Genomic DNA, 16,927 nt, shown 5'->3' on the forward strand with positions numbered 1-16,927 from the left:
TTACGCAACAACTAATACGAGCTGCAATAAAAATAGCCCGCCGCCGATGCACGCTGGAGTAGTAGCTGGCCAAAAAAAAAAAAATCCATCAAGAAAACCCACAACCCGACGTAGTTCGCACTGGTTGATGCATTTCATAATATTGTCAACTGCTGAAAACAACAGAAATTAATCTAATGTATGCAATAAAAACAATGTGAATTTTACCAACACAACACCATAAAAACATCAACAAACACGAGCACTGTTACAGACGCTTCCAAGCAACAGAGCAACACAGCCCATGTCCTGAAGCAAATCCACAAATGCAAACAGAAGTTAAAAAAAATAGTTATAACCCAAACTATGATTGAATTGCTGCAAGGGAAAAAAAAAAAAAAAAGAGAAAAGAAAAAAAAAAGAGTAGAACCATTGGAAAATAAATGAAGGGAAACATTTGAGTGCCAACATGAAATAAGACAGAGTTAGGGGTTTCTCTGTGGACACATGTGCCAACAGAGGCTGCCATGCTGCTGGTACAGACAGCCACACACCCATGCCAATTAATAAGTCAGTTTATTGTAACCATAAGGTGAAGGCAGTTTTACTAAAAAGCCTTATTTCCAGAAGATTAGCTTTTGAAAAACACGAGCAACGGAACTGAAATTTCTCCAGAGGTATGATATCATCAGAAAGACTGGGGTTTGTACAGGCAAGAGGACAGATGTTTAAGAAAATTCCACTTAGCCGTGCTTGTGGCTGCCTGAGGATGGAACCAAAGTTGTGCATATGCCTTAACCAAACCCAAGACAAAGTGCTTTTTTCCACTCAACTTCAAGGCTTTGCAAACTCAGGAACCAGAAACTCGCTCACAGCCATGCTGCTCTTGGATATATTTCCTTTGTAAGGCAGTGTGTGAAGTTACATCTACATTAACACCCAAACCCCACTCTAGGTTAGTTTGTGACTTGGACTTCCCTCCTGCCAACTGCTCTTTTTAACTTCAGGTACCCAAAAATCACTTTACTGCCCTCCACACCCAGAGCACGTGGCCTCTGTGGGAACACACAGCCTGCAAACAGCGAGAAAAAGGTAAAATCTGGGTCTTCTCAAGGGGCACCATCACACTGGTGTTCACAAACCCGCCCTGTGTCTGGTTGAATGTTCCACACTGCCAGGCTGAGCGAGGAAACCCCTTTGAAACACCACCTGAACTCTGCCCTGCCTCCAAGTGTCCTGAATACCAGATACCAGGGATCCAGGGAAGGACTGGATTTTGAGCACAAGGCACTTTTTACCACTGTTCTGCTCTATGCCCATTGTGAAGGCAATTCTAAAAGAGCAGACGTATATCAAAGCATCTGAGAGCTGAAGAGAACCAGGTCAGATCTTTTGAATGCGCTGTCCTGCTCCAGTACACGCCTGATCCACATGGATAACCAGAGTATGAATTCATGAATGCCATAACATACACAGACACCAAATCATGAGCATGACCAAAGAGTCCCTAAATGAAAACTGCTGCCGCTCTGGGCTTGGGGGCTGGGAAAAATTGGCAGGCTGAAGCTTTCCAAGGGAGGGGGCAGGGAACAATCGGCTGAGTGTTCATTATGAACACTCGGAAAAACGTACTCCGTGCACTCTAAAGGCTCGTTTTCAGCTGAGCCATAATCTGAAAGCTCGGGTTTTAAATGCACTTATATTTTAGTTTGAGGCAAACTCCTGCAACAAAAACGTGTTGGCTGCAACGTAAGACTTGGCAGAGCCATAAGGAGCTGAACAGGGGGCTCCTAAGGCAAAGTGTTCAGCAACCCCAGCAACGTGCAAAGAGTGCAACAGGAGAGCAGAGTGAAACTGGGGAGTGCAGGCAGAAAGGCAGAGACAAGAAAAGCCAGAGAGCATAAACATGTGAGAGCACAAAGCCCTCCAAGCTGGCAGGGCACTCACCTCACGGAGGAACATGCACAAGTTAAATGTTGGAGTTTGATCCTCACTGCAAATCCACATGCAAGACCAGCTTGTCAATGAAGGGTGTATCCAAACTGCAACCCAAAAGCAGTCTCCAATTATACCTTATCCTTCCTTATCTCACCCAGGGTGGGTGTAAGACAAGTTTCATACCAAATTGTAATGTTCATTATGCATCAGGCTGAACAGGCAAAACAGTTCACATGGGAAACTGTCCCCAGAGGTTTCACCACTATCAGCTTTCAACCTGGAACACACGAGTCGCTCACACACCTACCTGCAGATCTGCAAACTTGTGCTTGAAGAACCCCACTGCATCCTCCAAGGGATTAGGAAAGCAAACATATTTTGGGATCCCTAAAGCCTTCTTTATGCAAGGCAGTGAGTTTAGATAATGGTTTAGCCAAACAGGCACAGGCTGACTCAGTTTGAATAAACCCCATAGGAGGTACAGTGAAATCAAATCAGAACAATTCAAGCTCGAATTACCTAGCCCAAAGTAAAAGCACCTCAACCAAGGAAAAGATAGTTGCAATCGCTAAATTAAATTCTGAACTGATTTTGTCACACAGTTTCAGGCACGAGATGTAACAGTCTGCTGCTTCTGAAACACCTGAACATCAGCTTTTCCGTAAAATGCAAGACTACAGCAGCAGCTTTTTACCTCCTCCTGCTCCCCAAGCTCAGAGGAGCATCCAAGATTCACCCAGAGCCTTTTGATTGGCCTCTGTGGTCTCTTATGTTGCACCTCCAGTTACCCAATTAGTACCTTGTTAACGAACACCTGCCATGTATTTATTCCTCCTGTTGCAGTACTTTTAACCCATAATGAACAGTGGTACCAACATGCTTTCTCAAAAGCTTTGTGCACAGGCTTCAACAAGAAAAATGTTATTTGTGCAAACCCACGTGGTTTTCAGGGCTGTTAAACACTGGCAGTTTTTGCTTCTCTGCTCTTGGAGTCTTGATTCTTTTCAAAACAAGAGGGGATGGAAGCAGAAAAAGGGAGATATTTGTTTCTGAGATGAGTTTTGTGAGGACTGGCCACACACCGTGCCTGGTGTGACTGCACCCAACAGTATTTAACAGAAATCAGGGGCTGCTGGGAACACTAACCTAGAGCACCAATTTTCTGACCTTTGCTGTAGGTACTAACTGCAAGCTTCTGATTTTTACCTCACCATTCAGCGCCTGTTTCACCATCAAAACCACAGTTCCCCACTGCAGGGGAGCTCTTTGTTAGTATTTGCACTTGGGATTTCCAAGTGGAGAAGGCTGCTGAAGGGGTATGAATACCAAACTGGCATTGCATTCTGGCCCTCCAGCTCTGGGCACATCCCTAGGCACGCTGTACATGCACATGAAAGGCTGATTTGAGCTCCACACGCCTCCAGGCAGCCAAATTTGGCCATTCTGACTATTTTGTCAGCCATCAGCCACCATGGGCTCCAAGAGACCTCACACAGCAGCAGACTCACAGCAGCTGCTATCTCTAGAGTGGATGTTAAACATTATAAAAAGGGAATTTATTCAATAACAGCCATGTTTGGGATAAAGACATAATAGTGCCCAAATAGTAGATTGCTTAAAAACGTGTAGTAAATATCTGGGATTATGTGATTCTGATCATCCCAGTGGCAGGGAGAAGGGTGTTGAACACAAGGGGATAAATGCTCTTATTGCAACAAGAGAGTCATCTTTTCCAATGATCATCTTCACTGTAGTGGCAGGATTTCCTCGATTGAGTAAGTGCTATTCAGTAAGTTAAGGATGACAGGACTAGGGCAGAGGTTTGAAACAATAATTGCAGTTTGTTCTTCTGTAGTACCTTTCATCTGTGGAATTCACAACAATGCAATAATCCTCCTAACAGCTTTTGTAGGTAAGGAAATATTATGACTCCTGTTTTTCAGCTGAGAAAGCTGAGAGGGAATATGATGAGGCAGAGAATCATGGGCAGAGTCAGAATTGGGACTCAGCTTTTCTGACTCATTCTTTGTAATTCTGAGAGCCTGGACACACCAGTTGGTGAGGCCATCCTGGTTACTTACTCCTGGGAATGCGACAGTGCCTGTAGAACTTTTGTCTCTTTGGTGTTCACTCTTCATCTGGAAAAGGATGAGCAGAGCCCCCAAACTGGGAACCCAGGAGCCAGGATGTCTACGATCCCCCAAAGGCACAGCACTGTTCTATTTGAAGGGAAGACAGGAAAGAATTGAGTGATCCAAGACCCAAAGGATCTTGTAAGTGTTCACCTGCAAAGAGCAGTTTTGATTATCATCTGAATGGTGGCCTGGAGACAGCCAATATCTAATGAAGGGTCCAGAGTGGATTTAAATAATGTTCTTCCAGACTGGAAGTTCTCAAACCAGAGAAACAGAGGTGAATGGCTTCCACTGCGAAGGACAGGAAGGGCATGAAGAGCCCACAGAATATTCTGTCTGACCTTGGTGAGTCTTATCAGGATGTAGCTTTACTTGGAGGAGCTGGAGACTGGGCTACTGTGGGCTAAGGTGTATATGTATGGAAAGAAGCAGAGCAAAGGCCTAAACTGTTGTGGGAGAGAAGAAAGGGACATGACCACAGAGTTTGAGAATGGAAGAGAAAATGCCCAGCCAACAGGGCTACGTATCTTTGGCCACAGTAAATATGTTTCTTTGGAAATTACCTGTATCTAAATGGTTTTGTTAGACATTCAGCGGGATGAATGAACCCAGCACCTGCTGGTAGCACAGTGGTTTGCACAGGTAAGCAAGCCTGTGAATAGTGGGTGCTACTGAGTTGGCAGTTTAAACCAACAGACACTAGAACATGCCAGATTTCAGCTGGCCAAAGCCCTAAAGGATTCCTGTGTGTTTCCTTACTTTTCCTCCTGCCTTCTTACAAAGACTGGAGAGAACAGTGCAAAGATGCTCTAAACAAATGGTGACTCTTTCAAACATCTTGATTTGTAGATTACAATGAATAATAAATACACCCAGATTTCACTAGAACTGTTTCAGGGGTGTGAGTCCATTGTACAGAACTGTCCCTTCGTTGTGGTTGCAGCCATTTGCACCAGCCAAGAACGGAGCTCCTGATTCACACAAGTGCTGAGAACCTGCTGCTCCAGTTGAAGTGGCTGGGAGAGGCAGGCTGTCATCACGTCTGGCAGTGAGACCGTGTGTGACTCAGTCTGGGGCTCTCAAATCAGCAGCCTTTATGCATTAACTTGGCTGTGACTTCCACTGGGGGGAATTTGCACTGAATGATACAGTGCAGCACACTGCAGGAACTCCAGTCCTCTGGGAAGTCCTACCTGCTCTTCAAAATCATGGGCTGTTTCTTAGCAGGTCTTTACTAATGGGGAGTTTGATACATGCAGTGTTCAATGATATTACATTGAAAGCAGTTCTTCAACTTCCATAGGCCCCTCATGGCCAGACTAAGAGTGTCTACACATCCCTCCCAGGCCAGAATGAATCCAATCCCACCTGCTCTCCACTGGGGTAAGATTTCCTAGTTTTAAATGAACAAATGTTGGCAGTGATGCAAGCAGAGCTCGTAGTGTAGTGGGGGAGATAGAAATATCATCCTGGAAAAGGTTCAGTGTTTGTTTTTAAATCCCAGAAGAAACATATGAATGTGATGTATCTGGGATTTAGAAAAAAAACCACCTAGCAGCATGTTAGGAACCACCCAGAAACAGCTCTGTGTCAGGGATCAGCTGCTCTTTAGAAGCCTAAAAGATGCAGCAGGTCTCTCGTGACTTCTTCCTCCCTGTTTCTTGAGCAGAGTGTAACACACAGCAAGTCTGTTCTGCGCCTCCTCTGTCTGCTGAGAGGCCCAAGCAAACAAAACTCTGAGCTGAGATTACCAATTGTGCCAAAACATAAACATGGACTCATACAGCTTGTGAGCTTAGTGCCTTATTACTCACCACTACAAACGTAAGCACGAGCTGGTTTGCAGCAGGCAGGTCTAAAGAGCAGGTCCAGCGTGTACTCAATTTACTGGGAGCTTTTCCACAAACAATAATGTCCTTTGAATGAAATCTGCAGGACTGGGTTAGTTCTGGTCTTGGCAGAACCTGTGACAAAATCATATACGTTAGTCATAGCAGGAGCCACGACCCCAGCTCTGTTCCTGACACCCTAAAGCCATCCCAAAAGCAGGTACTTCCTTCCAATCGTGGACTGTTCTTTCCCTTTCATCATTATGGGAAGCTGCTCTCCCCCAAAAAACCTCAGACAGGTGTCTTTTCCAGTGCACTTGGCAGGTCATCAAGTTCAGGCTATTTTGAACCAAATGGAATGGAAGGGTTTGTGAGGGAGAAGCCTGCCAAGCCCCACTCTTTTCCAGAGAGGGAATTTGGACAGATGTCACATCCTGCTGATCCCAGCTGTGGCAGCCTGGCTGGAGGAGCAAGAAAGACCCTCACAGATGACTCATAACCATCAAGTTAAATTTCATCCAAATTTCTGTCCATGCAAAGCCCTGGGCCCTCACTTTCTGCAGTCCCAAAGCAATGTCCCTGCTCTCTGAGTTGTCTTTCTCTGCGAGCTCCATGCTGTCAAAAACCCAGCCTGGCATGGGATCAGGTACTTGGCCAAATGGGAGTTTATCCCACTTGAAACTTGTTTAAAAATATCTTTATTACACTTAGAAGCTAAAGGGTTGTTTAGGACTACAATTAATTTGTAATTTTTTCAGGTTCCAGAGAGATATTATTCATCATAGGTGAGGGGTTTTATACATGCATATATCTTTATTATCCATATACATAAATATATCAGGCAAAAATTTCCAAAGCAGACACTGAGAGGCAAAATACAAACTTTTATCTCCAACATGAAAGAAACAAAAACACTGTCACAAGAAAGTTCTATAAATAGCATTATACTGCTGATTTGATTTGTGTTCTCTCATTTTACTTCATATTTATTTTTTAAAAAACTGAAAACTTTAAGTTAAAACCATGTGGAAGAATCACCAACAGAAACTGAACGGGATTTATTTCTTAATATTCTTCTGGTGACTTTGCAGTATCTTCTGTTTTACCTCCCTGAATTTAGAAGGCAGGGCTAATTTTCCAGACTTCTGCTGTGGGATTCCAGCCTGAAGGAGAAGGGCCTTGGCTTCACTCTACCACAGGATTTTTTCAGCTTTTCTTTTCCTTTCTCAGCTGCCACTAGAATTTTTGGAACCTAAATATCTTCCTGTGTTAAAGGGCCAGTAGATGACACGCGTCTCCTTTTCTTCCCTCTTAAATGAAAGCAGACTGCAGTGTGTGCTGTGTGGGTTCAGAAAAACCTACTGCTCTCCAGAAAAGTGCTTAAACACATCTTTAGTTGTAAGTTGGCTGTTTGGGCTTAATGAATTAAACACTTTTCTGAGTCAGGACTTTCGTGTGCTGATACACTGAGAAAACATCTTACATACTCTTGCCTTAGATATCCTCTCACCCAGGCAAAGATTACAGTGTTAAATGGCTCACACATCAGGCTCATGCATTACAGAATCATTTAGGCTGGAAAATATCTCCAAGATCATCAGCTCCAACCTCTGACCATCGCTTTGTCAACCAGACCAGAGCACTGAGTGCCACATCCAGCTGTTCCTTGGACACCTCCAGGGGTGGTGATTCCACCACCTCCCTGGGCATTCCAACGTTTAACGGCAGTTCCTCACATTCCAGTGTTTAACAACCCTTTCCATGAGGAAATTCCTCCTGGTGTCCAGCCTCAACCTCCCCTGGCACAGATTGAGGCCGTGTCCTCTCCGTCCCGTCCCGTGTTCCCTGGGAGAAGAGGCTGATTCCTGCCTTACAGAGGTTATTATAGACATCACATAGACATTATTATAAGCATTATACAGACATTATAGACCTTATTACAGGCATTATGGAGACGTTGCTGCCGTGTGAATTTGCTTGCCCATACCACAGCAGCTTTCACCGGAGGTTGCTGCTGTGTGCATCCAACCTGCACTCATGCACCCCAACGACACCCAACCCTCTCCCAGCCGGGCTCAACGGAGCTCCAACGACCGCAGAGCCGTGGCCGCCCATTCCCTGTCTGTCTGTCTGTCTGTCTGCGTGTCCGCCTGTGCCTGGTTTTCCCACACGGGCTGGACGTGACCCGCACCCACGGGGGCCGCGCGGCACAGGCAGCAGCGGGCGCCGGGAGCGAAGGGAGCGAAGGGAGGGAAAACCGAGGAGAAAAGGGAGGGAAGGGAGGGAAAGGAAAGGAGGGGAGGGAAAAGAAAGGAAGGAGGGAGGGAGGGAAGGGGCGGGCCGGGGCCCCGCCCGTGCGCTCTTTTTGGCTCTCGGGCCGCGCCGTAGCGCTCCCGGGAGAGAGCGGCATTGTGCGGCCTCCGCGCCGCCCCGCGCAGGCGCCCTGCCCGCCTTCCCCGCCTGTGGCGGACCCGGACCCGCCGCCGCCGCCGCGTCCCCCCCTCTCCCCTCCCGCGGCCGCGCTCCTCCCTCGCCGCGGAGGAGGCGGCGGCCGCCCCCCTCCTCCTCCTCCTTCCTCCTCCTCCTCGTCCTCCTCCCCTTCCCCGTCCCCCCCGGTAAGTCACCGAGCAGCCGGCGGGCTCCTCTGCGGGCTCCTCTCTCCCGCCTCTCCATCTTCCCGCACCGCCCCGGGGGGGGTTTCTCCCCTCACGGCCGTTGCCCGCGCGCGGCGCCGCCGCCTCCCCTCCCCTCCCTTTCCCTCCGCTCCCCTTCCCCTTCCCGCAGGCGGCGCGCGCGGAGCCCGCCCGGCCCCCCCCCAAACCCCCCGCTCCCCGACCCCCCCCCGCCTTCCAGAATTTGGGATCCCTACTCCCCCTTTCCAGAGCGAGGGCGGGAAGGGAAGGGGCGTTCGGGGGCCTGGGAGGAGAGGAGGGGCTGAGGGGTGTTATCGGTACCGCGTGCCTGGTGGCGAGGGATGCGCTGGGATGTGCTGGGAGAGCCCCCCCCCCCGGGGAATTTAGCTGCTTCCCACGGGAATGGAGAGACCCTCGTGGGAATGGAGCCCTCCTCCCGCAGGGCCAGGCAGTCGGTGTCCACGCTCTCCCGAGCGCCCGGATTAGCTCCATGTGAAAAGGAGCAGATCCGCGTTAGGAAACTTTAATTTCTCGTCGTGGCCCCCCCCGATTTGCCCGGGGAGGGTGTGGGGTCTCCCTCAGTGGAGATACTCTGGACGCAGTCCTGTGCCATGTGCTCTGGGATGGCCCTGCTTAGGCAGGGAGGTGGGAGCAGATGACCCAACCTCGCCCATCCTGGGATTCTTTGGTCTCCCCTGCCGTGCACAAGGCTGGGTAGTGCCCGCAGGCAACTGGTAGTGCCCTGGTCTGTGCCCTCCCGGGAAGGAGATGCTTGGAATGCCAGTGGATCCTGAGAGCAAATGCTCTTGCTCCCAAATGTGCTGCCACCAGCAAAAGGAGAGGCAGCAGTGCTGGGATATTGTGAGCGCGCTTGGAAGGCAAATCCTGACAGTGTGAGCTGGGGGTGATTCTGATCCTGAGCTGAAATGTAGCTGAGCTGCAGTGGAGATTTGTTCCCTCTGCAGCATCAGCCCTGATTACCAAATCCTGGCACTGCACTCCATCGTCAGGTTTTGTTACAGAAAGCGAGTGTGGAGGGACTGATCCAAGGCTGCTTCCAGTCAGGGGGAAGTCTTGGGTGTAGAAGGGCATAGCTTGATGGTCAAACTGTTGAGGAGGGAAACATGAGACCAAAATATTTGCATTTTGAGGTGAAAGGAATCTAGCAGGGTCTTAAGCTTTGGAAGTGATGGCTATTTTTTGTCTTCGTTGTGGTCTTGTATTCTCTACCTTAATAAAATAAAAAGGCCTTGCACTGTTCCTTCCATTTTTCATGCAGACTTTTGTATTTACTGTGTACTAAGTGCTTGTTAAAAGTGTTTTGGGTTATGTGATACAGAAACCCTGCCACACCTCAAAGCTATTGTGCGTTATTTCTGTTTGGAGTGGGGCAGAGTGGGAGAAAGCTTTCCAAGGAGCGATCAAAGGACGTGTCTTGGGTTCTTGGCCTCGTGCATGAGTAGGTCTGAAGGCCTAAAATACTGCTGTGTTGCTCAACAGATAATAAACAGGGTTTTCATACTTGTTTCTGGCAACCTGCACTTAGACCATTCTCACTCTTCTGGCTGCTGAGTATCTTTTTGACAGCTAATGAGAATATTTTGTTTTCCTTCCAGGTTTTCCTTTCAGTGCGGTTCTCCTCTCCGTGGCAAGAGCTGCCTTTTGAAGCAGCACATTCATTCTCCCCTTCAAGCACCCATAAGTCTCATTTGCCAGCTCCAGAACCATGGCAACAGAAGAAAAGAAGCCAGATGCAGAATCCACCAAAACACAATCTACTCCTTCCTCCTCCACCAATCAGAGCAAGGTGTGTGTGGGGCTCCAAACAATATCCCTGTAAATACACGTGGAACTACCTGCATATTGAACAGCCAGGCCACAATTAAGGATTTGAATTCTCGTGTAGATTAAGATCTCCATGTCTCTGCTCCTGCTGTTGTGCTGAGGATTTTATGGGAAAAGTGGATGGAGTGTAGGCTCTCCTGTAGTGCTTGGGGTCTTTTTGGTTCTGAGGAAGTTCTTGCCTCTTGTCACTTTTAGTGTGACAAAGACAGGTTGTTTGTATCCTTGGAATGCCTGGAGGTGACTGGAGAATCAGTGAATGTGTGATCATAGTTGCAGCGTGGGGAAACAGTTATTCAGGTTCTTTGAAGCCTGCAGATGCTCAAAGGAGATGATATTCTCTTACCATGAAGCCTTTGCAAAGGGTGGAAAGGGTAAAAGTGGGATTTCAGGGGCATGGAGAAGTTGGCCTGTGATTTAATTCATGATAGAGGTGAAAACTGCAAACACTTAAAAGCGCTGCAAGGATCAATAACCAAGAGTGTTATTTTGAACTGCCAAGCACTTTGTGGTTGGACTGCTGGATTATTCTCAGCTGTTTGTTATTGGCTTGGATGGAATTCATATCAAGGATGAGTTGGTGTTGTGCTTGAATCATTAAGGCCCTAGACAGAAAGGGAGCTTGGAATTAGAAGGGAAGAGGAATGTAAATGCTGGAATCTCTGTTGTGGTGAATATCCCCATGATCCATTCCTGTGTGCTGACCAGAGCTGGTCACTGAGATGCTAAATTTGGAATTTAACTCATTCACATGCATTTTTCTTACAGCCTGCTCCAGTAAAACCAAACTATGCTCTGAAGTTCACATTAGCAGGACATACAAAGGCAGTGTCATCAGTCAAGTTTAGTCCTAATGGAGAGTGGCTTGCCAGCTCCTGTAAGTATTGCTTGCTTTTTAACTCATCTCAAACATGCAAACATAAGCCTTGGAGAAGGGCCTGTCTTTAGTGTTGCCTCCATCAGGTAGAGAAGGGATGTAGTGTCATAGTTTTTCTCAAAGGAGTGATACCAAAGCTGTCAGTCTTTGAAATAATCTGATTTGAGCTGTTTAAGTTCTGTTACTTTGAACACTGGATCTTCTCTGCATTACCAGGTTGGAGAATCCCATTCAGCTTGCTTTATTGAGCAAATGGGCAAAACCAGGCAGGGTTCTTTCCCTGTGCAAAGGAAACCCTTGAGCTTTTCTGTATTGCTAAAGGCATGGCTCAAGCTTTTAATTTAAACTTTGTGTACGGTATCTCCAGGCAAAGCTGAGCTCTGGGAAATAAGGAAGGTGCTTCTAGGCTGTAAATGTGATACAGAGGACTGGCCATGTGCTTCTGTCCTGTGTGCCTGTGGTGTTTGGTAGTCAGAGCCTTTGGTTACCCCAGTGAAATGCAGAAGGTTGTTATAAATAGTATTTCACTTCTTGCTCTCCTAAGTGATAGAACGAGTCCTCTTCCTGTTAGCTTTGGTATTTCATAATATTTTTTTTTTTGGTGTTCAGCATTTGACAGCTTTCCCTTGAAAATGTGTTTAGGTGACCCTCAGTGATCCAGAGAGGATCCATGTATAAGGAAAAGGGCAGTTGAAAAGGGCCACTGGAACATCTTCCAGACATGGGAATGACTTGGGGCTTTGACTTAACTGCAGACAGCCTCGATAAGACCAGTGCAGTGTGCCACATATAAATCATTCTTATGTTCAAGTGTCCTCATAAGAGTCCCCCTCTCTCCCCTGCCCAGATTTTCCAACCTCTACATCTGGCAAATATCAACTTTTTTCTCCGGAGTACGTTTTGCAAGTTAGCATGGATAATATGTTTGGGTTTCTGCAGGCATTAATTCATTCCAGCTTGTGGTGTGATTTTAGTTCTTTTTGGGGCAAAAGCCTTTCAGCATTCCCATGGACCAGCACTGTTTTACTAGTGGCAATCTAAAACAAAAGTAGAAACCCAAGTTGTCATGAGAGAAACTAAAGCTGCTGGAGACTCTCTGCATTCCAGGCAGCTTATGTAACCTCAGCTGCTGCAGCCTGACCTGTAGGAAGCTGTTCTTTACCAATTCCATATCACCTTATTCATGGAGGTCTGCTGGGGGGGAGAACTGCCCAGTGTCTGCAGAGATGGAGTTACTGTATTCCCTCCCACCTGGAAGGGGCAGCTCTGCCCGTGCTGTTAATCTCTGAACTGCCACATTGTTTTCCAGCTGCTGACAAACTCATTAAAATTTGGGGAGCGTATGATGGCAAGTTTGAGAAAACAATATCTGGTCATAAACTGGTAAGTGTAAAGGGATTGCTATTTGAATTTACTTCTGAAGAATTTTGCTTTCTCCTCCTCCTCCTCCAGAAGTTTCTATTCTGTGTTAGTTTGACTCGTGTAAAAGGCTTATTCTTCAGTCTTGCTTTGTAGTTCTTTGTTTATACAGTCCTGGAATTGCTGGAGTAATGTTGGGAATATGGGTGAAGTGCAGGCTGATGATGGAGTACCTGCTTGCTCCCTGCCCAGGCAGCTCCTTTTGTCCCTGAATTTAAGGAGAACCCACCTCAGACACGGGGCAGGGCATTCCTGGGTGAAAATCCATGTAACACTGTGTCCTGTTCCATCTTTCCTTTGTGTATGGAACAAAATGACTTGCCTTTTAAGGAGACTGAATTTTTCTTGTGGGTTTGCCTACATAAACACAACACTTACTCATTCTGCAAAGTTCTAAAGAAAACACAAACTCCCAAACCCTTTGGTGTTGTTTCTTAAAGTTTCTCAAGCGCTGAAGTTTTATGAGCAGAAATGAAGATTTACCAATAGAAAAACCACTAGAATCTTCTTCCCCAGCCTTTGGGGACTCAGACTATAAAGAGCAGCCATTTGTCATGAAGAAAAGCCACTTACTCAGATTAATTTTCATAGCATTCTGTTTATGAATTCCAACAAAGGGGTTTGTGGCCACAGTAAGAACCGTGTGAACAAGTCATTGGTGTTTTCAGAGTATATGGCTCAGCTTAAAATGAACATATGTTAAAGGAGCTCTTAACCCAGTGTAATCACTGAATTCCTGACTCTCAGGGCTGGGTTTTCATTCAGCCTTCAGCTGTGAGTGTAATATGCAGTCTGTGTTTTCCATTTTTCTGTATCGCTGAACAAACAGAGCTGAGAAGAGAATTGTTTTCCTTTGTTTTAGGGAATCTCTGATGTTGCTTGGTCATCAGATTCCAACCTTCTTGTCTCTGCCTCCGATGATAAAACTCTCAAAATATGGGATGTAAGCTCGGTAAGAGCAGAAATTGTTATTTACCTTCATTCACTCATGTTTTTCTGAGAGACAGCCTGATGTTCTTTGATGAGAGGTAAAGTTTTAAGCTCTGGCTCCTCTGCTCTTGGAAAGAGGGGGATGGTTAAGTCTGTTAAACTGATTGGATCTCCTGTGTAGCCCAAAGGGTTTGCACCTTATCTGCAATAATTAAAAATGTGTTGAAATTTTTCTTTCCTGTTTAGTTGTAGCTGGTCCTCTGCCCATCTACATCTGGGGATAGAGGTGGTTTCTTTATGTCTTGCACAGTGATTAACCTTAATGTGGCTTACCTGAATGCATTTGTGGTGTTGGAGGGTGCTGTACATTTAACTGAAATTTTATTTCAGGGTAAGTGCTTAAAGACATTGAAAGGGCACAGTAACTACGTTTTCTGCTGCAACTTCAACCCTCAGTCAAACCTCATCGTTTCTGGCTCAGTGAGTGATTTATTTATCTTTTTTCCCTTTGTGGAAAGCAAGTACTGCACACTCTGTCACCTGTCACTAAAGGGACAGACAGGTTCTTTAGGGATCCTTGGCAGATTGATGGCAGCACTAAATGATAGTTACAGTTACACCTTTATTTTTCTTAACATGTTATTATGATTAATACAGCACACATTTATGATTAGAATGGCACAGGATTTCTGCAAGCTGAATCAATGTACTATAATTTATAAATAGTGAATACAGAATTTATAATACAACTGTACTTATAGTTTCTAATCACCTAGACCCTAATTTAACTCAAGTGTGACTTCTAATCACCTGGACCCTCTGCAGAGCAGGTCAGACCTTAGTACATGGTTTGAAAATAATATAAAATGAAAGAATATGAGTCATCCAATCCATTTCAATTCTGTCTTCCCCCACATGCACATCTTGTAGTTAGATGAACTGCTGCCTTTGCCTGGGGACACACTCAAGCCCTCATCCATCCTGAACGTGCAGGTTTCCTACACGGAGAGGAGTTCAGGGAGCTGTTCCCAGTCTGTCATTCCTGCTCTGTGCAGTGCCTGTGTCCTGGGCTTTCTGATCCAGCTGGAGGGAGGCACGTGCCATAGCCAAGCTGTAACATCTTGCATGCCTTGAGCAGGTGCTTCACTAAAACCACCTTGTGCCTTTCTTCCACCTCCAGTTTGACGAAAGCGTGAGGATATGGGATGTGAAAACAGGGAAGTGCCTCAAGACGTTGCCTGCTCATTCTGACCCAGTTTCAGCTGTAAGTGCCTCACAATAAATGAACACACTAACATGCTTATTTTGTTCAGCAGAGCTCCTGTCCTGCCTCTCTAGAGGAGGGGGTTGTGTTCTGACTGTTACCAAACCCTTACACAGCATGGAGGCTGGGCTGTGGTCATTGCTCAGTGGGGATGAAATGAGCAGTGTTTTCTCTGAGATCTGTATGGATTTTGGTCCTGGGTGTTAATGTGAATAGACCAGAGGTGTGCCAGTCATACCTGAGGCTGGCAGTCATGCTGGGACACAGATTTGTGGTCTCTTGGTGCTCAAGAGAACAACCTGGATGTCTCTTGCCTTCGTGTCTCAACCTATTACCAAAGTCCAGAGCGGGGTTGTTCCCTAGAACGCTCTTGTTTGAAATCTCATTCATTTAGCAGGTGAAATAAACTCAGAATACAACAATATCCATTCAAATGAAAGAAAAAAAAAAAAGGTGTTCATTTCTTAAATGCTTTTGAAGTGGAGAAAACTGGAAAAAAATTGAGCCTCAGATGTGTTGAATCGTGGCTACGGTAACGTGATCATTCTGCCCTGCATAGAAGATATTTCACACTCAAAAATATACCTTAGTAGTGGTAATTCTTTAAAATAGCTGCATTTTGAGGCGTATAAAGGCAATAAATTGGCCATAAAACATACAAGTGGCTACATAAGAGGTTAAATTCCATGCCCTTGAAATGATAAGGTACAATCCCCAAGTTGGAACCTGCTGATGTTGTCTGAACAGAGTATCTGTGTGCTCATGTGTTCTTAGCTTCTGAAGAAACGTGTATTCCATGTCAGTGATGGAGGATAAGGACTTCAGTGGAACTTAAAGATCAAATGTTTATGAACACCAGTAAAGTTACTGATTTTAATAATTAATATTTCGTATTAATAACATTACAGGTGCATTTCAATCGTGATGGATCCCTGATAGTGTCAAGTAGCTACGATGGACTGTGGTAAGTGATTATTTCTTGTCTGTATCACTCTTCAAACCTTTTGCATTTCCAAAAAAAAAGACTGTTTTTTAAAAAAAAAAGCCTTTGTATTTGTAATGTTGAAATTGGAACAAAGATTTCAAAACCAATAGTAATGGCTGTTGTGTGTTTTTAATAGTCGAATCTGGGATACAGCATCAGGCCAGTGCTTGAAAACACTGATTGGTAAGTAGGAATATTTCCTGTCTGTGCTCTCTTTTTTGCTGTTGTGACACAGATATTCTGTTTTAGTGAAACTCTTAGCAACAAATTAATGTCAAAAGAAGTTGTCTGCCAGTGAGACAATACAGCTGTGCACTAATAATGCTTTTAATTTCGCTGTAGATGATGACAACCCTCCTGTGTCTTTTGTGAAATTCTCACCAAATGGCAAATACATATTAGCTGCAACTTTGGACAAGTAAGTATTAAAAAAAAAGAGAAAAACACACAAACTTTGAGTGTTGGGTATGAGATAATACTTTATTTTGCTGCTCTTTGGCTGCCATAGTAATGCTACTACATGACTTTATACATACTGGATTTCATGGAGGAGAATATGAATGGTACAGCAGTAAAATTGATACTTTGGGGTTAACTAACCCTGCATTCTGAAACCAGGCTAATATGATCCATGTAGACTTTAAGAAAATCTGGTGTGGAGAAATTTTTTTCTGCTGATAAGAAACTGTCAGATTAAAAAAATCCCTAAGAACTAAAATCTTTTGGTTTTCTCTTATTTTTTTTTTTTAGCACTCTTAAACTTTGGGACTACAGCAAAGGAAAGGTAATTCTGTCTCACTATGTAGACTTGGCTAAGCTTATAGGAAAACCTGGATTTCATTTGTGCTTTTTGAACTTGTTTAACATTTTATGAGTACTATAGAAAAAAGTGTTAGTACTTCTTTATTAGAGAGGACACGATTTTAGCAGGGCCTGTTGCAACAGGACTGGGGGTGATGGCTTTAAACTGGAAGAGGGTGGATTTAGACTAGATTTAAGGAGGAAATATTTTACTGTGAGGGTGGGGAGGCCCTGGCACAGGTTGCCCAGAGAAGCTGTGGCTGCCCCATCCCTGGAAGTGTCCAAGGCCAGGTTG

General features: G+C 45.4%; 2 protein-coding genes across 5 annotated transcripts in view; one reads left to right on the forward strand and one right to left on the reverse strand.

Annotated features, from left to right (window-relative positions):
* BRD3 (bromodomain containing 3) overlaps positions 1-8,637 on the reverse strand; it is a 47,460-nt gene extending 38,823 nt beyond the window's left edge. Inside the window, exons 1-3 of one of the 4 annotated variants that reach the window (XM_017810205.1) lie at positions 8,506-8,637; positions 5,867-6,016; positions 1,927-2,021 (exon numbers count right to left, since the gene is read on the reverse strand). The gene's annotated coding sequence lies outside the window, so the exon portion shown is untranslated. Of the gene's footprint in view, positions 1-1,926; positions 2,022-5,866; positions 6,017-7,814; positions 8,111-8,505 lie in introns of those variants that run through there. The other 3 variants (XM_017810206.1, XM_017810209.1, XM_017810207.1) reach the window with 3 other exon arrangements.
* Positions 8,384-16,720, forward strand: WDR5 (WD repeat domain 5). Its single transcript, XM_017810210.1, has 11 exons — positions 8,384-8,496; positions 10,131-10,321; positions 11,125-11,233; positions 12,543-12,616; positions 13,515-13,604; positions 13,973-14,062; positions 14,763-14,846; positions 15,755-15,810; positions 15,968-16,014; positions 16,174-16,249; positions 16,582-16,720. Exons 2-11 carry the CDS (start codon positions 10,241-10,243, stop codon positions 16,703-16,705), a joined length of 831 nt encoding a protein of 276 aa, XP_017665699.1. The 5' UTR covers positions 8,384-8,496; positions 10,131-10,240; the 3' UTR covers positions 16,706-16,720.
* The last annotated feature ends 207 nt before the right edge of the window (positions 16,721-16,927 follow it).

Source organism: Lepidothrix coronata, unplaced genomic scaffold, assembly GCF_001604755.1.
Source record: "Lepidothrix coronata isolate B3197 unplaced genomic scaffold, Lepidothrix_coronata-1.0 Scaffold28, whole genome shotgun sequence".
NCBI classification, from domain to species: domain Eukaryota; kingdom Metazoa; phylum Chordata; class Aves; order Passeriformes; family Pipridae; genus Lepidothrix; species Lepidothrix coronata.